Source organism: Rattus rattus, chromosome 15 (genome assembly GCF_011064425.1).
Source record: "Rattus rattus isolate New Zealand chromosome 15, Rrattus_CSIRO_v1, whole genome shotgun sequence".
Lineage (NCBI taxonomy): Eukaryota > Metazoa > Chordata > Mammalia > Rodentia > Muridae > Rattus > Rattus rattus.
The window spans coordinates 9,402,039-9,427,503 of record NC_046168.1 but is presented as its reverse complement, the minus strand read 5'-3'; the positions used below and the strand labels follow the sequence as shown (position 1 = coordinate 9,427,503).

Sequence of the window (25,465 nt, the reverse complement as noted above, 5' to 3'; positions counted from 1 at the left end):
TTCAAGAACCTTGATTTGTTTACACATGAACTAATTACTTATAATAGCTGTATGTCCTATTTTTCTATCTTGGAAACCCTAACCTGCTTTGAAATGTTTGAAATCAGGTGGGCTTGGTAGTACATTCCTTTAAACCTAGCATTCTACATAGTGAAACTGTTTCAAAAAAAAATAAATAAAATAAAGGGATTTATGTAGGAAGATCAACAGCACATAATGGCCCATGAAGTGCCACCAGGTTCACAGCTGCTTATAGCTACAGCTCCAGGGATGTGTGCACATAACCATAGACAAAAAAATAAAAAAGGACTATACAAAGTTGTCTTTCTCTCCAGGACAGTGGAGAGAACACCAAAAATGAAAAAAACTCGGGGTAATTGTTCTGAGTCACTGGAATTAGACATCAGGACTTCTGAATGATAATACTATATTCTTTATCAACTCTGCTCAAAATTTGTTCAAGGTAAAAACAGCACTTAGTTTTTTCTAGATAGAAGACTACAACAACTGGATTCGTTTATGCCAGTATTTTATTAAGACGGGGTGTTTTATTGTGTAGCCCCCACCTGGCTTCACACTGCTTCCTGAGTGGGCTTCCACATCCAGCATACATGCCAACATGTTATTAGTCCCTCCCCATGTTTAATTTGTTCAACCTTTTAGCCAGTGTTGATTTTTTTACCTCTATTCACAAACCTGATGGTACAGTCATAGTCCTTGAGCTACTACCATTCACAAAGGAGATCAAGAGGCTTTCAGAATTTTATTTAAAAAAAAAAAAAAAGATCCAGAATGGATGAAAAAGGAACAATCATCAAGAATATAGATGTCAGACATTGGCCACCCAAGAGGGTAGCTGGAGAAGTATGCCTTAGGCCCATGAGAGGCTTGTATAATTCTCGATAGATCACTTTAAGCTATGGCTAACACAGCTGTTATCCATTGACCTAACTTCTGCACCTATAGACCACGACACAGAGAGCTTAGTCTTGCAAGGCATCAGTTGAAGGAGCAAATGTACACACAGGTCATTTATAGCAGTGCTCTTGGTCAACAAGCATCTGCATATGACCTCAATTCAAGGTCGATGACAGATTACCTCTACTGCATGTGAAATGGGCTTCCATCTTGAAAACATAGCTACTTCAGCACAAACCAGATTTACCTAATAATGATTGGTACACAGCCCCATCCCACCCCTTTACGTGTAGCTGAAAACAGCAGACTAGTTACAGAAGTGTGAACCTGCTATTGCTGACTTTATTACCATTAAATGAGTTATAGCTATTGTCACTGGATTTATATATTAAGGAAATTATATATAGAATACTGCAAAAATACAGTAAAAAGACTGAAGTTTGCCCCTTTTCTGCTCAGGAAGTTCCTTTACTCCCAAGCTTCATAGTATGTCCTGGCTCCACAATGCACTGCCACTATTACTGTTTCTCTTCCTTCTGATCTTCCTTCTGTTCCCCAGTGCTAGAACTTCCAGAACCTTCCCGTTCAGATGCCATCTGTTGAGAAAAATACTTGAGAATCACTAAGAAGCCACAAGTCTGCTCCCTGTTCAACAGGCTTCATTCATCATACAGACCTCACCTTGTACTGATTCCCCTCCTCTTGTACAGCAATGGTATTCCCTACTATTCTGTGACATTTTACTCACAGTATCCTCAATTCTATAAATGGTTATACAGGGAACCCCAGTCATTAGGCCCCAATTACCCCTCCAGCCCTTGTACCTTTTTTTTTTTAAACATTTATTTATTTATTATGTATACATCATACAGCTTTCTGCCTGCATGTATGCACCTGCAGGCCAGAAGAGAGCACTAGACCTGATTATGGATGGTTGTGAGCCACCATGTGGTTGCTGGGAATTGAACTCAGGACCTCAGGAAGAGCAGACAGTGCTCTTAACCTCTGAGCCATCTCTCTAGCCCCCCCTTGTACCTTTTTATATGCCATTTCGAAGAGTTTCAATGATGCCTGCTGAAGGGAAGATGCAGCCTGCCTAATGTTTTCTCCTGTTTCACTGTCCTTTCGAGCAAGGAGTTCTCTCATTTTGGAAATCTCTTCCTTTAGCTTGTTGCACTGGAAAATGCAAAACACAATCACACACACAAATCCTCTTTTCTATCTAGGTCTCTTGTCTCATTACATGTAATTTACTATTCATATTTCTAAATAGTTTTTGCCTCCCCACCTACAACCCTTATTCATATTTTTAAGAAACCGAATCACTATCAAACCCAAAGGAAAATGAGATTCAATGAACCAGTGAAAATGTTTTTGAATTGTTACCTCGTCAGCAGGCAACTGGTCCTTGAATTCTTCCATCTTGGTTTCTGTGTCATGAATAATTCCTTCAGCCATATTAACTGCTTCAACACGTTCCTTAGAAAAAGTATTAGTTCAACATAAAAAACTTTCCAATCAACCAAAGTTTCTTAGCTTCTATAATAAGTGAGAAGTTACTCGCCACAGTTTATTAGCTGAAGTACTTGGCATGTCTCAAGAGTTGAGCTGGCTTTTGTGACATGGAAATTTTAACACTGGATGACTAAAGAGAACATTCCAACCCAGTATGTGCCTGTGATCCCAGGTATCAGGGAGGTTGACAAATGTGGGGGTTGTCTCAGACATCCTGACTACACTGTGTAACTCACATTAAACAAAGACATTAGGAGATGAGAAGTGAGAGAAGGTGGGTATCCGTAACCTGCCCAAACTTGAGCTCAACAAAAGCAATCACCTTCTTCCTCCGGTCTTCTTCAGCATACTTCTCTGCATTTTTAACCATGTTTTCAATATCATCTTTGCTTAATCCACCAGAAGACTGGATTACAACTGTAGTTTAAAGGGGGGGAAAAAAAAGGCAGCTCTTTAGTTCCCTTCTTTTACTGCATTAAGAAATTACTACACTCGGCATGGTGGTACACACACACACACACCTTTGATTGCAGCATTGAGAAGCAGGAAGATCAGAGTTCAAGACCAGCCATGGCCACAGACCACCACTATTTATATAATAACGAATACTTACAGCCTTGTAAGTAAATTGTATAGAATGATCCAGTGATCTGCCTCCAACAAATTGCTACTTCAGCAATCCACAAGGTCAGGCTTGCCTGTTTATACCCCCTTTCATGTTATACGTATAGAAGCTCAGACATCTATCCCACGATTTGGAAGAAAGAGGCAAGCAGATCTCAGAGTTTTAGTCTTGTCTACCTAGCAACTTCTAGGGCATCCAGGGAAACAAAGTGAGATCCTGTCTCAAAGCAAAACAAAAACACCCGGGTGTCTGGAAACATAACTCTTTATAAGTTTAAGAGGCAGCTAACCATAAAAAAATAAATAAATAAAATTAAAATAAAAAAAAGGGGGGGTGGAGCTTTGTGCTGGAGGCACGGCTCAGTGGTTTAAAAATCAACTGTTCTTTTTTTTTTTTTTTTTCCTTTTTTTCAGAGCTGGGACTGAACCCAGGGGCTTAGGCAAGCACTCAACCACTGAGCTAAATCCCCAACCCCAAAAGCAACTGTTCTTAAGAGAAGCTGGGTTTAAGATTCACAACTGTCCATTGCCAGGGGATCTGATATCCTGTTCTAACCTCTGAAGGAAACAGACATGCATGAGGTGCAAGAAATACACGCAAGCAAACACCCATACACCATGTAAAAGTAAGTCTAAAGTGGTGACGTACAGTAACAACCTTCCTAGGGGAGAAAGGCTGTTTCTTGATAATGGCCACCTTCCCTTTTTCTTTGATGCTAACCAAACCTAGGGCCTCACATATGCTAGGAAGGCACACTCTATACTGGGAGACCTCCTTAGGCTCACACGTCATTTACAGTCTAAATACTTACTCTGTTGCTCACGTCCTGTCCCTTTATCTTTGGCAGAAACGTGCACAATCCCATTGGCATCAATGTCAAATGTAACTTCAATCTGAGGCACTCCTCGAGGGGCTGGGGGAATTCCAATCTAAAATAAATATCCAGAGTGAGCGCCTTTGAGAGGCCCATGTACTCTCATTTCGAAACAGGCCAACCAACCACTTGCTTCCTAAAATAAATGGTATCTTCACTGAGTGTACAAAAACGTGACATTTAAAGTGATGGTAGTAGTTTTAGTGCTTTTTGAAAGCAACTGGGCTTCAAGGAGTTAATGACCATGATGGCTATATGTGCCTAGAGATTACAGCAAATGAGGAAACTTCTTTACTGTAGCAATGCTGACCATTAAGTGATTCTGAAATGAGTAATCAAGATAAAATTTAACTTCTGATTTAGCATTGCTTCTGAGTCTGAACATTTACCAGGCTTTTAACATTTTCAAATTTCTGAAAACACAAAGCACTTTTAGGTAAAACCTAAAATCATGAGTTTTATAATTCACCTACAAAAACTTGTCAAAAACAACACAATATGCCTGTATGTCAGCAGTTTGGAGATTAAGATGTTAACTTCGCACACCAAAATCATGACATTCAGGATCAAAATACTTACCAAAGTGAACTGTCCTAGAAGTTTGTTGTCTCCGGCCATCTCTCTTTCCCCCTGACACACTTTAATCTCTACTTGAGTTTGTCCATCAGCAGCAGTAGAAAATACCTAGGGAAAAAGAAAACCTGGTAATCTTGATTTAACTATACCTATTATAGAGAAAAGGCTAACGAGAAATTTATTCTGATACTGCGTAATTCCTAATGTCTATAACTCTCAGGACAAAGGAAGGGCAGGAGCAGGGTTAGTTTAAAAGGACACACAATAGCTATTGCTTCAGCTAATTTAAGCAAGTTATGTTGTATAAGGTGAGGCTTTAAGCCTTAAAGTTTAATGCATCAAAACAAGGTTTTAAATACTTGTTTGCCAGTCCAGGAAAAGAGGATCAGAGACAATGTGCTCAGTAATAAGACGTCACCACACTTTCCTTCAGAATGATGTGTTGACAAATACATCACTGCACAAACACCAGAACTAGAGTTCTCAAGGAAAACTGACGACTAAATTAGTCTGGAAATATAATACTGGAGACATGTTCACACTACTCAGAGTAGGCAGTTCTCAAACTCTAATAAATTTTCACTCCTCAAGGCCCCAAGTGCTGGCATGATCTAAGAGCCACAAGAAGTAATTCTTCATCTAAGACCATGTCATGCCCATAAATCCCTGCTTGGTAGTGCCCATCATTCTTCCAGAAATCAAACCTCCTCCCATGTCCCTAGCCAGGATTTTCTTTGCCTTTGATAACAGAAGACTACAAGGATTTTGGTAGCAAATGACAATAGCCTTTTAAAGGCAACTGCTAGTTGAGGTCTAACAACTTTTCCAGGAACTGCAAAAAGCAAACAAACAGCCAGTCTGCTAGTATAGACTTAGAAACAAAGTTTTAAAGAAAAAGTTCATACAGTGACTGGAAGCAGAAGAGGTTAAGAATAAAGAATGGCTCTTACCTGGCTCTTTTTGGTTGGAATAGTGGTGTTCCTATTAATAAGCTTGGTAAAGACACCTCCTAGTGTCTCAATACCTAGAGAGAGGGGAGTGACATCCAAGAGTAGCACATCTGTAACATCACCAGCCAACACACCTCCTTGAATGGCAGCTCCAATGGCTACAGCCTCATCAGGATTAACAGCTTTACTTGGGGCTCTGCCAAAAAGATCTTGCACAGTCTGCTGAACCTAAGCATCCGGAAGAAAAGAACCTGTTAGTCAACACACAGGGCAACTGCTGGAGTGGAACAGAACACTAATATTCCTGCCAGACAGCAAGTCAGAGAGATCCAGGTTCAAGATGGCTGACTTCTTGTTTGTGTGTGACTTCAGAGCATCTCATTCACTGTCCACTTAAATTAGAGAATAGTTTATTTCAGTAATCTAGCTTCCCAGAGGACATCATTTGAAACGGAAGGCACATGACAACAAGGAGTTATAAAATATAGTTTTCATATTCTACACAATTGACCAATTTGAAGGAAGTAGTAATGTCAAGTCTGCAGCTGAAAAGAGGAGAGTTTGTGAGCCTGTGTATTAGAGCTAACAAAAGTGAACAACATCTTAGGAGAATGTGTTAATATCTCATAAACCAGAATCCTAGGTCTAAGCTTATTTTGAGCTCATTTTCCAACATCCAGGTGTTTCAAACAGAGAAAAAGAACAAACCACTACCAAAATAAATGCATCACTAACTTGGGCCTCAGATAATTCAATCTGGCTACCAAACCCCAACTGTGCCTTCAACAAGTCTGTGCTCAGTTATTACTTCTCTACACATCTGCTTTCAGAATGATGTGTTGATTAATAAAATGCATCATTGCACAAACCTTTGTTGAAATTCAAGCAGCCCCACACCCCCTGCAACCACCAAGTACTACTGGGAAGATGTGTCCAAAACACCCCCCAAGGACTGGCTACTATCAAGGTTTAACAATATCTTTACCAGAGTAGGATTAGGATCCTCCCTGCTACCTTTTCTTGCATCCTTTATTCCAGATAAACTATATAAGCTTTTTTTTTTTTTTGAGGGATGTGTATGCAAGATATAATTCTGTATGTAGTTGCATCTTACCTAGAATGCAAGGCCATCCTCCTGCTTTATCCTCAATTGCTGAGATTACACAGGCATGAGCCATCACAGGCAACTAAAAGCACTTTTTGGTGAGTCTGGTCTTACCACCCTTTAAAGAACACTAGTAGAATGGATCATATTCCTGTTCACACACAACATATTCCATTTGTCCCAGGAATGTAATTATGTATTCATTCCTCTATGAGGAATACCATGAGTCCATACCTTGGGCATCCTCGTCATGCCACCAACCAGAATCACTTCTCCTATGTCACTCTTGCTGACTTCTGCATCCTGCATAGCTTTCTGACACGGAGCAACAGTTCTCTTGATTAGATCTGTGACAATGCCTTCAAACTGAGCTCGAGTCAACTTCATATTCAAATGCTTTGGTCCAGAAGCATCCATTGTAAGGTATGGCAAGTTGATTTCAGTCTGCATAGGAACTACATGTCAGTAGGTAGCCAGCCCAATTGGTACTTTGATACCCCCATTCAAAGTTAAAACCATAACCTTGGACTTGAAAGGCACATAGGGTAGGCCTTACTAAATGAGTAGCTACCAAGCACAATGATTCCTAAGTAGAAATACACACTATAGACTCTATTTTAATGGAGTCTACACATAGTAACAACGAAGACTGAAGTAGACAAGCTTAAAAAATAATTACCATTTGACAAATATAGAATAGCAGAAAAGATCTTTAAGAACTATATTGTGACTGAGCAGTGGTGGCACACGCCTTTAATTCTAGCACTAAGGAGGTAGAAACAGTTTGAGGCTAGCCAAGAGAAAAACCAGCCCATAGAGAAAACAAACAAAAACAAAAAGAACCATATTGTGGGGTTGTCTTTCACAATAAGTTTAAAAATTATCTCATGTCTGGACTAAAAAGAGAGCTCAGTAGTTAGGAGGACTTGTTATTCTTGGAGAGAACCAGAGATCAATATCTAACACCTAGCTAAAGACTGCCTAAAGTTCCAAGGATTCTGATTTCTCTTCTACCTTCTACTGGTAATCATCCTCAATTGCCTTCTTCCATTCTCTCTGCATACATAAAAATAAAATCATAAAAAAGGGAAAGAAATCACACATGTATAAAGAAATGTATAAAGAAAACTGTTCTCAATTAACCTCTTCATCTTCAGCTATACTGAACTCAAGGTCAGTCTGATTTGCAAGTGACCCTGACTCGTACTGCCACTATACTCACAGAGAACTGGTTACTGTATTTAAAAAGGAAAAGCCAATACCTAATCCTAAACCCCATAGCTTGGGGCCATAAAATGTACAATCAAGGATATTTAGAGTTGATATGGTGATACATATTTGTATGAAAATATCTTAAAACTTATCCTCTATTATGTGTAATATATACTGAAGTGTATATAACACATTATCTAATCTCAGCACTCAATCTATTTCATAGCAAATAAATACATGTTCATGTGTATGTAACTAGAAGAACAGTTTAAAAATTAAACTAGTGAAATTCAAAGACTGCTATTAATAGCGAGGACACATCCAGACCCCTCACCCCCTAAGCTGCTTTACACTTTTATCAAAGGCTAATAGAATATACAACCTGAGAGAAGATAAGTACTTTTCTTCAGGACAAACGACCTTAGACATAGACAGTTAAATGACAAATCAGAATAAGATCAATGCTATCTGGCCATTTTGTCAACAGAAACAGTCTCATTCAAATTGGCAATCACTAGCCATATCTAATTACTGATGGCTTTCTAGGACTAACTACTCTGTGTGTGTGTGTGTGTGTGTATGTTTATGTGTCTGAAGCGGGGCCCCACTATGTTGTTCTGGAGGTCCTAGAACTACGTATAGCAGGATGACCTCAGACTTCAAGAGATCCACCTGCCTCTACCTCTCAAGTGTCACTACACCTGGCATGGGACCACTAACTAACTTTTAAGATAAAGCCATTCTAGGACAAAGTCCTGCCTGCCTTCCTCACTTTAAACTCTACCACTTAACTCTTATTAATTCACAAATCATAATTTGACCATGTTTAGTAATTCTAGGTTCTGTACTTAATGATTTTGAGATGAACAACCCACACCTGTGTCTATGTTTACTATCTCCTCCATCTGCACCCAGTTTTTCCAACCTTTCTCCAGTCTTTACCCATGAGCTTTAAACATACTGCCACACTCAATTTTCTCCAAAACTCTTAAAAAGTGCTACCTAAATGTATGTAGATGTGTACTACATAAGCACAGGTATCTACAGAAACAAGATGGTGTCGGCTCCTCTGAACTGGTGTTACAAGCAGGTGCTGGGAACCAAATGGAGGGGACAATGGCAACATCTCTCAACAAGTCATCTCTTCCCTGCCACCTCAAACTATCCTGTCCTTAACACGCTGTGTACCCCAGCTGATGCTGTGTACCCCAGCTGATGCCTTTTCAGTCTCAGAGCTCTCTCTCTCACACAAAGGGTCTCACTAATCAGGCAAGGCTGACCTTAAACTCATCTTCGCGCCAGCCAGCACACCCAGCTGTCAGGTTCCTGTAAAACTGACACCATCTTCCTGCTTTAGCTTCACAGTGCTAGGGTTACAGATCTAACTTGTCACCTTTACCTTTATTATTTAATACATGGTCCTTACTATTTACTAGTATATATTCATCTGATAAACTTCACAACTGTAAGAGAAAAATTACCATTTGTTGGCCTCAGTTGTAGGTTAAAAAGAAAAAGTGAAATGATTCATCCAAAATCACAGAGCTAAGAATCTTAGGAGTGGACTGGAGACACCAGTGTTTAAGAACAAACCATTAATCCCAGTTATGTGGGAAGCAGAAACAGGTGATCTCTGTGAATTTGAGATCATCCTGGTCTACAGATTTCCAGGACAGCCAGGCTATACAGAGAAACGCTGTCTCAAAAAACCCAAACAAAAAGTAAAACCAAAACTAACAAAAATTTCATTTGATATTAAATATTCTAATGTCCATCTTTCCATAGTAAACTAGTAAATCTACTGAGATATTTCTAAGGATTCATTTTACAGATTTACAATCACAGGTGTATAAGGATTTAATATACTTTACTAAATACTAGAAAAATAATATCCTTCAGTAAGATACAGACTATATATAAAAATAACCAACTTCTTCCTCTCCAAGTATCAAGTTCTGAGATTTATCAGCTATCTACTGGCAGTTCAGCATACTCTTTTTTTTTTTTTTTTTTTCTTTTTTTTTTTCCAGAGCTGAGGACCCAACCCAGGGCCTTAGCTTCCTAGACAGCGCTCTACCACTAAGCTAAATCCCAACCCCAGCATACTCTTTTTTTTTTTTTTGTTTTTTTTTTTCCAGGCTGGGACCCAGACAGAGACTGCGCTTCCTAGGCAGCTCTACCACTACCCTAAACCACTAAACACTGTCATTTAACAGGGACAAATGTCATGATGTCAATACCAATAATGAATATGTTCAAGTTTCAAACAATGAAAATCTGGAAACTAGGGGAGCTCAGAGGTAGGTAGGTTTCCTATATAGCATTCAGATTTCAACAAAAGCTAATTAGCAACAACCAAGGAACCAACAGTCCCCTAACCTCCTACCGGGAAACAAAGTAACAACCTGAAGCAGTCACAGCTCTGCGATCACAAGAACCCAGCACTGGACGTGGGAATTCCACCCTGGCCAGTACACAACCTACATCTAACAAGGAAGTCTACTTTATGAGTTTATGCTTGCTTGGTCGCTAAGACAACGAAGCTTCACCTGGCAGAACTGTCAACAATCTCAGAACTCAGATGGAGCAAATCTGTTTGACAGCTCATTCTCTGGAATGGTGATCCAATTTATTAAATGACAGAGAACCAGCAACTCACAAAGCAGTAGATTACATTTAAAACATTTTTTCCAGGTTAGTAATTCTACTTCTTCACATTACTTTTACTAATGCCTTGCCTTTTTTAAAGAGATGCTGAGATCTATGTGCACTCAAGCTAGTTCAAATCATGGAACCCTTTTGCCTCAACTTCGCATATACTGGGATTACAGGCATGTACCATGAACTTAAAAAAACCCAATGCCTCAGGGGCAAACAGGTACAGATCACTAGTAGGTGTTTAGACCCTGGGTTCAATTACGAGCCCCAAAGAAATAAAGCCTGTTTTTCTTTGTTAGAGACAAGTCATGCTACATAGCACAAGTTGGCTGCAACTCAGTATGCACACAGACTTGCTTTGGTAATAATAGCCTTAACTACCTCATCAGAGTTTCCTTTTTGCAATGCTGGGATATAAAAGGGATATACACGCTAGCCAAGTCCTGTACCAATGAGCTATCATCTCCTGATCTAAAATTCTCATCTTGCTGTTTGTGGTGATATAGGACTTTAATCCCAGCACTGGGGAGTGGGTGGGGGGAGAAGGAAGAAAGAGGGAAATGAAAACACATCTTTAAATTACTGATGTCATTCAAATAGGAGCATGATTGTTATTTGGCTCTAATATATCTTTATAATCTTTCATTAAAATCTTTTAGCTCAGGGATGGACAGACTCAGTGGTTAAGCCCTCATCCAGAAGACTCAGACTGAACACCAACAGTAACATGGCAGTTCTGATGCCCTCTTCTGGCCTCCACAGAAACCAAGCACAAATGCAGTAGATGCACATGCAAGCAAAAGATACACACACTATTCAAATATGCTCAGCACTGGGCATTTTCCATCCCTCACCTGTACAGATGAGGAGAGCTCACATTTAGCCTTCTCAGCAGCTTCCCGAACCCTCTGAAGTGCCATGTTGTCTTTGGTCAAATCAACCCCTGTCTACAAAGTAGGATTAGTGAGACAATTATTACAGAACTGTAGTAGCAATGTAGAACACATTTTTTGTTTGCTTATTAAGGGGCCAACCCTTTATTAAAAAAAAAAAATCACCTTTAAAGATCTGTAGAAAATAACCAAGTATTAATAAGTTATCTGATTTATGTCAGTAGACTGAACACCACCCATCAATATGTTTTTCTGAGTTCCTAAAAATTCCTTCTCCAATACTGTAACCAAGGTCACTTGGTCTTTTGTTCCCAATCTAATTAACTAAAATGGTTTAGTTTATCCATGAATGTGAAAATGCAATTAGTTACCTTAGTGTAGAAAAACTATTAACAAAGCAAAAACCAATGTAAACAAAAACACTCTCAACAACTCAAGGCCTACACATTAACCACAGCAGTAACTAACCTCCCTCTTGAACTCCTTGACAATGTGCCGTAACAAAGCTTGGTCAAAGTCTTCACCTCCTAAGAAAGTGTCCCCATTGGTGGATTTCACCTCAAACACTCCTTTCTGAATTTCCAGGATAGAAATGTCAAAGGTTCCTCCACCTAAATCATATACAGCAATGCTAAAAAATAAACAAACAAATAAATAAATCCCAAGAAACAAAACCTACTACAAAAGAATGAATTACTATACCAAAGTTTAATTATTAACCATGCTATTTTCCTGAAACATTTAATTAACTGTAAAATGTAGTTAACAACCTAAGTGATATGCCTGTTAACATATGGTATCATAAGCATGCAATGCAGACGAATGACATTAGTAACACACACAAACTACAGTTTCCAAAGTATCTGTCAACAGGTCACCAAAAAATTATCAAGGGTCTAAAATGAACAGTACAATGGTCTTGAATTAATGATCAAACAGATTTGGAGAAAATAAAGTACTTTTTTTGTCTAAGCATAATGCTTCCCTACACGAAATGTTAATGCTCCGGGAAAAATCTTATAGCTGATATAATTTAGTTCACAGCACAAGTCAGGTGGCGATGGTGTGCGCCTTTATCCCAGAGGTGGGGGAGGCAGGCAAATCTTTTCGAAGACTGCCTGGTTTACAGAGGAAGTTTCAGGACAGCCAGAGTTACATAAAGACATGGTCTTCAAAACAAAGCAAAACAAATTACAAGCACAGGGCTGTCAGAATAGATGGCTTCTCTGCAGATATCTGGTTCCAAGCCTGATCAATCCCAGAAACCTACACGGAAGGAGAGAATCGACTCCTCTAAACTGTCCCCTGATCTCCACATGTGCACTGTGCTGTGAACATGCCCCACCACACACATAATACACTCTAAGTGTGGGGGCTGGAGTTCCACAGCTAAGAGCGCAAACCAGTTTCATTTCAGGTCCCTACATCAGGCAGCTCACAACCACCTGTCATTGCAGCCCCAGTGGAATCTGCCATCTCTGTGTCAGGAATAAGATGCATATACCTATATACAATACAAACACATTGTAATGGAAAGTAAAACTAATTTTTAATTAACAAAAGAGAAGACCGGCCAGGTAAAGGCACTTGCCACCACACGGGACAAACAGACCCATAACCTATTTTAGGGAAAGGCAAGAACCAGTTCACACAGTTTATCTTCTGACCTCAATATCCATGCCATGGAACAAATGGACAACACACAGACCCACACAGAACACAAAATGTAGTGAAGTTACACACACACACACACACACTCACACACCCCATAAACGAGGTAAGGATTTTACTGTATCAACTCACACTTTGTCTTCGGATTTGTCCAGACCGTAAGCCAGAGCCGCAGCTGTAGGCTCGTTGATCACTCGGAGCACATTTAGCCCAGATATCTGGCCAGCATCCTTAGTGGCCTAGAGAAAGTAGAAATAAATCTATCTTTCCATCCTTTAACTCAGGAACCCTACCCACTCCCAGCAAACAAGAGATCTAATTAATTTTACCTGTCGCTGTGAGTCATTGAAATAAGCAGGGACTGTGATCACAGCATTTTTTGCTGTATGGCCCAAGTAATTTTCTGGGAAACAAAGAATAAAATGCAATTGTGGTACTATGTTAGGGGAAAAAAGAAAGCAACGAAATTATTAATGAAGCCTAATATTCCACACCTGATCCTCTTGTGGAGCAAGAGACTCCTTTGTGACTTAACGTGGAGAAAGAAAGAGTGGGTACTGTTATCTAGTAGCTTGTAATCTAGCATCTGGGAAGCAGCAGGAGAAACATGAGTTCAAAGCTGTCCTGGGTTACAAAGCAAGACCTGCAGACAAAGTAGCTCATGCCTATAATCTTGGCACTCAGAAAGCTAAAGACAAAGATCACTATTGAAGCCAGTCTTGGATACAAAGTAAGTTCCAAGACAGCATATAACTACAGTATGAAATTTAGTCTCAAAAAACAAATCATTCTAACTACCTTAGTACTTAGATGGCTACAACTGTAGAATGTGAAGCTGAAGCCAGCCTGGGATTCCCACCCTGTGTTGATTCCAACTTCCCAAAATGTCTTTAGGTCTGGGAAGTGCTTTTGTCCAGCTCAACAGCAGAGATGTCGGTGGAAATTCCAAATCACCTTTAGCATTTCAGGCTCGACTTATCAATATCCAGTGACCTTTAAACTCAAGTTTACCGTGTAGCTTTCTGGCTTTTGACACAAAACACTACCATGCAACCCTACTGGGGGAAAAACAACTCCCAGCAGGTATCATTAGGAAAGTTAAACTCAATTTGCAGATTAAGTATGAAGAGTCTCAAAGTTTTGCCTTTCCTAAATTTTTCTATGCAAAAGGCTTTGACCCCATCATGCACAGAACATGAGGTTAGTCAGTACTACCGCAGAGACACAAACAGCAGAGACACGAACAGCAGAGACACAAACAGCACGTCCTGTTTCCTAGATGTGAATGAAGTAACCCTCACCTGCAGTCTCTTTCATCTTCATCAACACAAACGCTCCAATCTGACTCGGAGAATAGAGTTTTCCATGAGCCTCCACCCAGGCATCACCATTGGAGGCACGGACAATTTTAAAGGGAACATTCTTACTTAAAGATAAAAAGAATCATGTAAGAAAACTATCCTGTGAAACTTACTACTGCAAGGACATCACATATCACATCCATTTTAAATTGTACAATGACCAGGTAGTCTCTAAGAAAATGTTACAATAAAATACTACCCAGTCACAAAACTGAAGTATGAATGCAAAGGAAGATGATGGATGAACACTGACCTAGGCTAACTTAAAGCTAACCAGGTCTACCCAACATTTGTGTAAAATTCATTCTCCACCCCCAGACCTTAAAGGACACTCTTCAGGTGTTTTCTGCTTCTGTCTTTCCACCATGCTAGCCCTGGGGTAAAACTCAGATTTTCAGACTTGGCAGGAAGTGCCTTTACCCTCTGAGCCAGCCAGCTAGTCCATCCAAGTGAGTCTCAAATGTTTAACACATACCTCAAACTTATTTAATAAAAAACAAAAAACAAGGGGGGGGGGCTTGCTGGAAAGATGGTTTAGCAGTTAAGAGCACCGATTGCTCTTCCAGAGGTCCCCAGCAACCACATGGTGGCTCATAACCAACTGTAATGGGATCCAATCCAATGCCCTCTTCTGGTGTGTCTGAAGACAGTGACAGTGTACTCACATACATAAAATAAATCTTACTTTTTTAAAAAAAGGCAGTTTCCTAAGAAAACATAGATAACAGTAAACTTGGTGTTTTTCTAAATTTTACTTATTTCGTATATATTGGTGTTTAGTCTGCCTGGCCAGGTGATGTCAGATTCCCAGAAACTAGAGTTACCAATGGTTTGTGAGGCACCATGTAGGTGTTAAGAATCAAACCCAGGGGTTGGGATTTAGCTCAGAAGGTAGGCACTCAACAAGGCCTAGGTTGAGCTCCGAAAAAGCAAAAAAAAAAAAAAAAAGAATCCCCAGCTTTTTCAACAGCTGGGCAGTCTTTTTTCTTTTTCTTTTGGTTTTTCAAAACAGGATGTCTTTGTGTAACCTTGACTGTCTTGAAATTCAAAAATCTACCTGCCTTTCTGCCTCCCAAGTGTGGGATCAAAGCATGTACTACCACTACTACCTGGCCCCTATTTTTCACTTTTAATCTCAATTTAAGGGGAAAAAAAGGTGCAAAATTGGACCAAAGAGAGCTTAGCAAATAAAGGTTCTTACTGCCAAGTCTAATAACCTGATCTTCAATGGCCAGGACCTACATGGTGAAAGAAAATGGACTTTGTGCAAGGTATAGGCTGGTCTCCTGTCACATGACAGAGGATGAGTGACAGAGGATGACCATACCCACAAACAAAACAAAAACATAATAGAAAGGGTTGGGGATTTAGCTCAGTGGTACAGCACTTGCCTAGCAAGCGCAAGGCCCTGGGTTCGGTCCTCAGCTCTGGGGGGGGAAAAGAGTCAGGCAGTGGTGGTGCATGCTTTGGTCTGAGCGCTAGGGAGGCAGAGATAAGAGGATTTGAGTTTGAGGCAAGCCTGGTCTACAGAATGAGTTCCACGAGAGTACACACAAAACCATCTCTCAAAAAACTAAAAACTGCACTCGTCTGGTGGGATGTGACTTTTCCCCAAGAACAATAATGAGACAGTGGATCAAGGCCCCCACAGAACTGGGATCAAAGCCCCAGCAAGTCTTCTGGGTTACTGGTGCTTCCTAGTACTCACGTGTCTTTCTGTACTTCAGGGTCATCATATCGTCGTCCAATAAGACGCTTTGTAGCATAGAAGGTATTGTTTGGGTTAGTGACAGCTTGACGTTTTGCTGGCATACCAACAAGTCGCTCCCCATCTGCTGTAAAGGCAACCACAGAAGGGGTAGTCCTGGCACCTTCGGCGTTCTCCAGGACCTAAAATTCCCAAAGACACTGTTTAAAGTACTAGTCACCACTGGACTCTTGGTAGCCAAGACTTGAGATACAACCACGGCTTAAATTGTATTTAAAATAAAAATGCTGAAAGGATAATGCACTAAACTGGCATGTTTTATTGTTGTGAATCCTACAAAAATACCATTTCAAATATACGCAGAAGACTATAGCCATACCACCTTTATTATGACTACTGTTAATTGCATACAGAAGCCAAAATTTCAGACAAAAAATAGAGAGCAGCATAAATGAGGACAACAGAAGGACTTATGTTAGTATCAAACATGTGGGGTTTCAGCCAGTACCCAGTGCAGGCATGGGTAAAGAAGAAGCAGGACAACTATAGATTCCCAGGAGCTCTAAGCCTTGACAACTCAAAAGAAAGTTTGTGTATTCTGCTGAAGAGGCTTCAACAACCTCTACATAACACAAATGTGGAGCTCTCCTTGTTTCTAGTTGAGTAGAAGCTTCCGACCTCCAGTCTTGCTGGACTCCTAACACAGCAAGCCATTTCAAGTCCTCTAATGACATCACCACCAGTTCCCCAAAGTCCATGTTTCACTTGTACTCTTGGAAGTTAGATCCATTTAATTATGAACACCCAAAGGTTAATTCCTAAGTCTTAAAAAAGCAAAAGCGGTTGGGGATTAGCACAGTGGTAGAGCACAAGGCCCTGGGTTCAGTCCTCAGCTTGGGGCGGAGGGGAGCAGTGGGGCAAAAGCAGCCTTTAAATGCAAATTAGAAGCCTAGAGTGGTTAATAATGCCTGTGATCAGCACCCTTGAGGCTGGCCCAGGATACAGTATCTCAGGAGGAAAAACCAGCACCAAACTAAACATATCATTGCTTGTTTGTAAGACAGGGTTTCTCTGTGTGGCCCTGGTTGTCCTGAACTCACAGATCCTCTGACTTTGCTGGGATTAAAGGTGTCCACCATCAAGCTGGGCTCCGATTTAGCATTCCTGTGTACTTAATGCCATTCCTATGTACTAGATATCTAAATGACCCCGGGCTTCAATTTATTCTCACCTTGGCTTGTTTGCCCTCCATAACAGCCACACAGGAGTTAGTAGTACCCAAATCAATACCAACAACTGCACCCTTGATTGCTTCTGACCTGTAAGAAATGAAATACTATGGTCATCTTAACAATGGTCTCCAATGACAAGAAGAACTGTGTTTTATGTTGGTGTTAAGAGTGGCACACTAAATAAACTACAAATACAAACGAATAGTTAGCGATAAAGAGGAATAGTTCCATGTTAACAAATACACCCATCATAGCTGAGGTTCAATGTGTGTTTTTCTCAGAGAGTGAGGTTATACTTACGCATAATCCCTTCTTGAAACAAATCTAAAAGCCTCATGACTAAGGCCATTCCAGCCATCCTAAGGAGAAAAAAAATTGCATCAGCCACCAACTACAAAGAATCTTGTTTTTTTCCAATTATTCTGAAAAAAACTCATGCAACTTTTAGTCCTTAGTATGTAAAATACATAGATTACAGATCACATATCTACAAGTTTTCCAGACTTGTCTGGTAAAATTAAGCGTACATAAAATTGTCTTGAATTGCCACCACTAAAGAAAAAACAAATTACATTGCAACGGATGTACAACTTTGACATTATTTATCTTGTACCAGTATCTGCTGTGACAAACTGTGATGCTTAGAAGCAACTCTGGCCTTTACCAACAAGAAGCCCATAAATTGTCACTCAATTCAGGACAACCTGGAAGTGGGCAGATGTGCCTTGCTCGAACACAAACTCCCGTAGGGGGGAGGGGGAGGGGGAGGGGAGGAGGGAGCGAGGGAGAGAGGGGAGAGAGAGAGAGAGAGACTGAGACTGTGTGTGAGAGAACCACTTTTGCTGAACACCTGATTTAAGGAAACACCAAAAATTTCAAAATTCAGTTGACTGGCCTAATGGCAAATGCCTTTATTCCTAAGACCTCAAAGCCAGAGACAAGCCTGGTCTAGAAAAGCTAGGGCTACACAGTGAGACCCTGTCTCAAAATAAACTCACAACCCTGTACACCTCACCTCAATAACGTGTGCACTGCAAGTAGAGATTTAAAGTTCTCAGATACATTTCCACTGGCCTGGTCAAACAATTGTTTTGGAGAGTTTCAGGTCTCAATCTCCAAAGACGTACTTTTTCTTATTTCAGATCAAAAAATCACAAGTAAATCGAAGAAAAAAACACTATCGTTGGAGCTGGGTGTGCTCGCCTTCAATCTCAGCCCTCGTGGGGAAGAGACAGGCGCGGGGATGTGAAGCCCACAAAGTTAATTCCCGGGCAGACAGGTCTACAAAGAAACCCTGTCTCAAAAATATAAAGTGAAAAGTCAAAGAATGGAGTTGGAATGTTGGAATTTAATTTTCAGTTCCTAATGTGGATACCCCCCACTTCTTCACAGCAGCGACATTCTTGAATATTTACAGCAGAGAAACTGTCCATCAACCCTCAACAGTCTAGCGTACATAGTTCTGCGTTTCCAGTAAACTATACCTACTAAGACCAAGCACATCCAATGTGCTACAGGTTAGAGGGCCACTACGTCGTGAATTAGTGGGGTAAAGACTTCAGAACGCCAAGGATTGTGACTCAGCATAGCTCGAGGCTAAAGCCCTCAAAGAAGGCCAACAAAGACTATGAAGGTCCGTTACCTTCCTACGCTCCGGATTTCTCCTAGAGTCTGACCCCGAAGGGCAAGGCCTGCCTTACTCGAGTCGGGGCCTAGAGCCCCTACCGGAAGGCATGGCAGCTCCTCACCTGGTGACGGGCGGCGGCGGGACTCCGGGACGCTGTGGTGCCCACGAGACGCGCGGCCGCGGCTCTGCTGGCGCTTATCATGGCGGCTGGACAGAGGGGTACGAGGGCGAGAACAAACACCCCACAGGCCCGGAGCTGCGTGCACGGCGGTGGCTACGCTTCTGGAACCCTCCAACCACGTGGGGTGGGGGGGCGGGGGCTGGCCGCTGCGGCAATGAAGCCCGCTGTTCTGCTGAGGCGCCGAGTGTAGTGCCTGACCAGAAACTTCCTGTTCGCTGCTCCCGGAATCGGCGCACGCCGCGAGCACGCTCCTCAGAATGATCGTTGAAAATTCCCGTTCTCTCACCACGGCTTCTGAGGCTGCGGGAACAGTGAGGAGAGAGAGGGAGAAGAGAGGCGTACAGGCATTACTTCAGATAGCCCCGGTCCTTGAGGCAGGAAAGACTCAAGGTCACACGGGATAAATTACGAACCGATTACAGTCTCCTTGCGTCAGTTGCGCAGAAGGAGGGGCCTCCTGCGCCTGCGTCGTCGGCTCCGGATGAAGCCCTGTAGCGCATGTGTAAGGGGCGTGGAGGAAACGGGTTAGGACTTAACTGTAGCGTTTATTGGATACTCCAGTGCACGCGAATTTACTGGAGAGTACCGGGGGCGCGAGCTCGCGCGCTCACTGGTAGGCGCGTGGGAGTTTTTCCCGAGGCCGCTACTTGCAGCGGGCGCCATCTTGTCCTCAGGCGTTGTTAAGGGGACCTTTGTTCTCCTCACCGTTTATTCATAGCTTCAAGTATGCACACCTGTATATGTGCGGTCTTATGGGATCTGATGTCCTCTTCTGGTATGTCTGAAGACAGCTACAGTGTACTCACATGCACAAAATAAATAAATCTTAAAAAAAAAAAAAAGACTTGTCTTGAGAAGGATGAGGGCTCTTACTTGAGCTCTTAAGGTTTGCTGGGCCAGAGGCGACTCTTTTTCAAACCTTGCGCTTGCCAGGTGTTAGTTATACTGTGACTTTTTTTTTTAAGACAAGGTTTCAGACGGGGTGTAGATGTCTGGGCATCGGGGAGAGTCTCTCTATATGGCCCTGGCTGTCACAGAACTAGCTATATAGACTAGGCTAGCCTTGATCCCCCGCCAGTCTATCCCCGGAGTGCTGGAATTAAAGGCCTGCACCACCCCACCCAACCCCAGTGTTTTACTAGCCTTAGCTATGTGTTTTACTAGCCTTAGCTATGTGGTGGCTTTGTAGCTTTAGTTTGTCCTCAAACGCAAGATTGACCCTTTCGAATGCCTGGATTACAGATGTGAGGTGTGTCCTTTCAGGGACAAAACCTGAACAAATGTTGTGTCAGGTTTTTCTCGATGGTGGTAAAAACAGTTCAGTGATTCAAAGACAGTGAAATAGAACTTGGTTTTGGAGGTAAGCAGTTTGATATCAATAGAAAATAGTTGGGTAGGAAGTGGTTGTACAGTTCTGTGATCCATCGGTCATCTTTGATTTCATCACTCGTTCCAGGCCAATGGGCTACATGAGACTATCTCAAAGAAAAAGAAGTGAAAGTGGTCATCACTGTAACAAGTAATGAAGAAAGTGGTGGAATTAGGAGATAAAATACAGTTTACATTATGAAAAGAAGGGAAGGAAAGATAGCTGGGAATGGTGCTGTAAGCCTCCAGCACTTGGGAGGAAGTAGAATCAGAAATACAAGGTCACCTTTGGTGATACAATGAGTTGGAAAGCAGCTTGATGACACTAAGAGACGGTGAACCTGTTTCAAAAAAGGTTAATTAAGTTAGGACAGACATTACAATTAGTCATAGATAATGCATTTTTAAAAATGTCCTCGTGTGATAAATGCTTGTGTTCTATCAAAGACATGTGGGGGATCTGATTTTAACACAGCTACACAGTAAGACTCTGTCTCAAAAAGTAAAAGGACTAGAATTGCATCTGAGTTGTTAAGTGTGCTAGCCTAGAAGGTACTAGGCCATGAGTCCATACTCATCATCCCTTAAATCAGGTTTAGTGGCACAAACTTCATCCCAGCTTTCAGGAGGAACATTTTAAGTTCTAGACCAGCCTGGGCTATATTACCAGTAACAGGCTACATAGGAGTCTCAAATCAAAAAGGAACCTCTTGCCTCCCTTCATTAAGTTACACTTGTCATTATATCCTTACTGATCTAGCACTTGAAGAAATTACCTAAGAAACTACATTGCCAAGGCCAAAGTTAGATTGTTGACCCCCTGAAAACAGTTATTCTGCCACAGTTTCCTGAAGAAGAACATCGAGAGGAATGACAAATACTAAACACTAAAACAAAAGTTGAAACCATTGCACCTTGCATTGACTATAACAAGAAGTAAGGAAGGCAGGTGAAGATAATTGAAGCCAGTGTATTCATGTAAACTGGTGTGCCATTTGTCTCTGAGACTGAAGTAGGAGTTCAAGGACAGCCTGGGCTACACAGCAAGATCTTATTTTAAAAAGATGAAGTTGGCCTAGCATGGCCAAAAGCTTGAGGCCAGCCATAACTATATAGTGAGTTCCAGAATGAATGGGTCTCTAAGATAGCAAGACTTTGTCTAAAAGTCCTGAAGCAACAACCACAACAACAAAGGTAAGTATTTGCTTTTCTTCTTATTCCACATACTTAAAAGCCAGAGTGAGAGCCCTGGAATCCAGTGTTATATATCTTATTTAGTTTAATATCCCAGACTTGCCTCAAATTCACTAAATTTATTTGAAGCATGGAACCTAAGGTTATATGCAAAACCTCTACTGAGCTTAATCCAGATGATTGATACATACACACACACACACACACACACACACACACACACACACACACACACACACACACACGTGATTGATTTTCCTTATGGTTTTGTCAGGCCATTCAAAAATATTCTTTATGACCACAAGGGGGAGGATGTGGCAGGTAAATGTTCAAAGCTCATACATGACAATACTTTAATCTTACCAGCGTGAAGGAGAGCCTTCTGAACTGACTGCCTTGCAAATGAGCATCTACAGCCTGAAGGCTGGAGGAAACAAATTGAATCTAAGGAGGGTTCAAGTGACTGAAATGGATAGCGAGATCCATCGCCCAATGATACAGCTCACTGTACAGCATTACGTTTGCTTTCTCTGTTGGCATTTGTTATCAACCGAAAGGGAAAGGACTAATGCATAATTTGCCTGGGGTCCAATGTCTACTGAACAGGAGAAGGGATAGTCCAATACCTGTGCATAACACACAGAGATGACACTTGTTCCCTTTATTTGATCCAGTCTCGCTGCGAGCCACTGTCTGACCTCTCCTTTGCTATATAGACCTCAAAGAACAGGTCTGCCCGGCTCCACCTCCGTTGTGTTGGCTATTAGAGGTGTGCACCACCACACATGGTGCTTTTTTATTTTTATTTTTTTAGACATGGCCTAAGTTATACTATCTGGTATTGAGTTGACTCTGTTCGGAGTGTGTATATGTGAATGATAAAACCAGGATTTGAAGTCAGTCTGTCTAACTCCAGAACCTGTACGTCACACCATAACCAAATGTCTTTACTTTTGTGTCCACATATATATAGGTGAGTAGTGAAATACTGACTTATTCCACTGATAATAGCAGTAATTTTAGGTGGTAGAATAAAAAAAGAATAGTAAAAATGTCTATTATAGGATAACCACAGTGAAATTCAGGGTATATGTAGGTAACTCAGCAGTAGAGTGCCTACCAAGAGAAAAATAAGGTGTCTGAACTTAGTCCCCAACCCTGAAGAGCATATAAAAAAGGTTGGGAGAAGATTTAATCTGTAATATAATCCATAGGATTTATACTATAACTTGTAGACTGTAAGAACTAAATATTATTTTGAAAAAGTTTGAAACAGGGTCATGTTAAGTGACCCAAACTAACCCTAAACTTAAAATCTTCCTGACTCAGCCTCCCAGGTACTTGAATTACAGATGCTCACCACCATCCATGACTGTGGGGAGCACTTCGGGAGTTAACGTTGGCTGACTTCTTACTTGTGATTAATCATGAATGAATCTGACAGACATGTTATACCCCGCCAAGTTCCTCCACTTACACATACATCCTTGAGAGACTGTCCAAGCCTGAAGGGAATGGCCTTAGTCAAACATAGATACTGTGTACTATAAAATCACCATGTAAGCATTAGTGTTTCACCTCCTGGAAGTGGTCGTGCTTGTGTTGCTTGCTTTGAAAAGCCACAGAAAATACACTGCTCTCTGGCGTGGTGTTGACAGCAGCCCTCCCATCTCTGTCTCTTGCGTCTTCTTCCTGCCTTTCCGATAATCATCCTCACTCAGTCATGGTTCCCAAGGTGACTGACCCGCTAACTCCATCAGAATGGCATCCAGAATCAGCCTCCACTATGGGGGATGAAATGAAAGACATATCTGAAAAAGTGGTTGCTTAGAAAAAGGGAGCTTGGTGAGTATTTCTTGGTATTAAAAGATACAGGAAAATATAGATAAGGGGGCTCAGAAAAAAAAAGGAAAATATAAAAAGTAAAAGTCAAGAAAAAGAGAAAGGAAAGAAAAAATGGAAAAGCTTTATGCTTTTTGTGCAAATTCTTTTTTTTTTTTTCTTTTTTTTCGGAGCTGGGGACCGAACCCAGGGCCTTGTGCTCGCTAGGCAAGTGCTCTACCGCTGAGCTAAATCCCCAACCCCAATTTGTGCTAATTCTTAACGTGTTTCACTGAAATAGAGCCACAGAATTACATAGGCTTCTAGATGTTGTAGAGAGATTTGTCCTTGGTTTTCTGAGGAAGATACAATAAATTTAGCAACCTGGAAGAAAGTTGGAGAAAGAGTAAAAGATTATTATGATGTTCATGGACTACGTAAAGTGCCTATAGATATTTTCAGTCTTTGGACCCTGATTAGAGCTAGGAGAAAGAAGTGGATTTCAAAGAAGCAATCCTTCCCCAACTCCCACATTCCAGGAAGCTTCAGCAAAGAAGAGAGAAAGGGAAAGTAAGCAGTCCCGAAGCTGCATCCCGGCCTTGCTCCTACCCCTCCCTTCTCGGGCACTGGCCTGAGCTTGATCCTGCTCCCTTCTTGGGTGGCTGCAGAGGCATCAACACTGTGCTCTGACATAAGTGAGTTATGATTCAATCTGGCAGAAATTTTAAAATATTTAAGTTAGTAATTGCAAGTAAAGGTGTTTAAAGTTGGTAAACGCAAGTTATAAGTGTTGGAGGGTCTAAGAAGATATCTTAATGTATATAAATACAAATTATAGAGATGTAAGCAATGATTTAAGGTATGAAAAATAGAAAACGTTTCATATTCCCCCTATATGCTATTGTTATTTTAAAGTTCATTGTTAACATTGATCAATGGAGTACTGATAAGCTAATGGAACACTGGCAGTTTACAATTGAGTCACAAGCTTAAGATTTTAATTTCTCCTTGGTTGTCTCCTGAATATAAACTTAAAGATACTTCTCATCAGGCTTAAAACATCTCTGTTCACTCTGTATAACTAACCCTCTGGATTGAGGAAAAAATGTTCTATGCCTTTTAACCTAAACCTATAACTTTTATCGGGTCTCAAAGGCATGAGTATACTCCTATTGTCTAACAGACACCTGTTAAATATATTTCTAAAATATGGATTTCAATACAATGGTAAATACTAATATGCATCCTTTTGTAAACTAAAGTTCACATAAGCTTCAAGGAATCAAGAGTCCTAAGACTTGGATCCACCTGTCACAGATCAAATGGACTCCAGATAAGTACACCTGCCTATTCAGATCCAATCCAGCAGGTGGCCCTGAATATAATTTACGTAAACTAGCATACAAGTTGAAAATTATATACATTGAAACATGTATATAATAACTACATGCATGTTCATTTATGTATAAGTTATATTAAATATAAATTATACATTAAATATATACTATACAAGTTAAATATAAATTATGTACATCAAATATGATTTTATATATTAACGTATTACATACTATAAACAAAAATCATATGCATTAAATATTAATCATTTACTTTAAATTAAAAGTATATACATTAAGTATAATCATATGTTAAAATATGAATTAACTATGAGTTAAATCTATAAGCTATAATCTATGTAATATACATTTCATATGTCCTCAAGGACAGGGAATTATGGAACAAGCCCATGAAGCTCTAAAAAATCAATTATGAATACATTTTTAAAAAGGGAGTTGTATATTCCTCGACTACAAAATCTAATTTTGAATTTTTTGACCTTGGATGCTGAGGGACTCTGCTGCTGAGTGTTTTTAGTACCCTATGCCCAGGAGAAATGGAAGGATCCACTTACTGGCATACGGCATGGTCTGGATCCGGTATTAATACGAAGGTACATTTGTGGTTCACAGGATGCTAAA

The 25,465-nt window shown here is 40.7% G+C and overlaps 1 protein-coding gene and 2 non-coding genes across 3 annotated transcripts; all 3 read right to left on the bottom strand.

Annotated features, from left to right (window-relative positions):
* Positions 1 to 512: 512 nt before the first annotated feature.
* Positions 513 to 19,479, bottom strand: Hspa9 (heat shock protein family A (Hsp70) member 9). Its single transcript, XM_032885471.1, has 17 exons — positions 19,047 to 19,479; positions 17,599 to 17,657; positions 17,298 to 17,385; positions 16,067 to 16,248; positions 14,299 to 14,423; positions 13,327 to 13,400; positions 13,130 to 13,236; positions 11,795 to 11,957; positions 11,288 to 11,380; positions 6,798 to 7,007; positions 5,459 to 5,686; positions 4,512 to 4,616; positions 3,870 to 3,987; positions 2,756 to 2,850; positions 2,305 to 2,397; positions 1,954 to 2,094; positions 513 to 1,514 (listed from the first exon to the last, which is right to left on the bottom strand). The coding sequence occupies exons 1-17, from the start codon at positions 19,125 to 19,127 to the stop codon at positions 1,437 to 1,439; spliced, it is 2,040 nt and encodes a 679-aa protein (XP_032741362.1). The 5' UTR covers positions 19,128 to 19,479; the 3' UTR covers positions 513 to 1,436.
* On the bottom strand, positions 4,904 to 4,971 carry LOC116885110. Its single transcript, XR_004385975.1, has one exon. It is a non-coding gene; the product is annotated as a small nucleolar RNA SNORD63 (small nucleolar RNA).
* Positions 6,251 to 6,323, bottom strand: LOC116885109. Its single transcript, XR_004385974.1, has one exon. It is a non-coding gene; the product is annotated as a small nucleolar RNA SNORD63 (small nucleolar RNA).
* Positions 19,480 to 25,465: the final 5,986 nt, after the last annotated feature.

Excerpts from the sequence above, each read along its gene's own strand:
- Hspa9 (XM_032885471.1), bottom strand. The coding sequence starts at position 19,127 with ATGATAAGCGCCAGCAGAGCCGCGGCCGCGCGTCTCGTGGGCACCACA. Across the intron at positions 2,851-3,869 it reads GACAGGACGTGAGCAACAGA|TTGTAATCCAGTCTTCTGGT; the intron begins GTAAGTATTTAG and ends TTTAAACTACAG. Across the intron at positions 2,398-2,755 it reads AAGAAGACCGGAGGAAGAAG|GAACGTGTTGAAGCAGTTAA; the intron begins GTGATTGCTTTT and ends ACTTTTTCTAAG.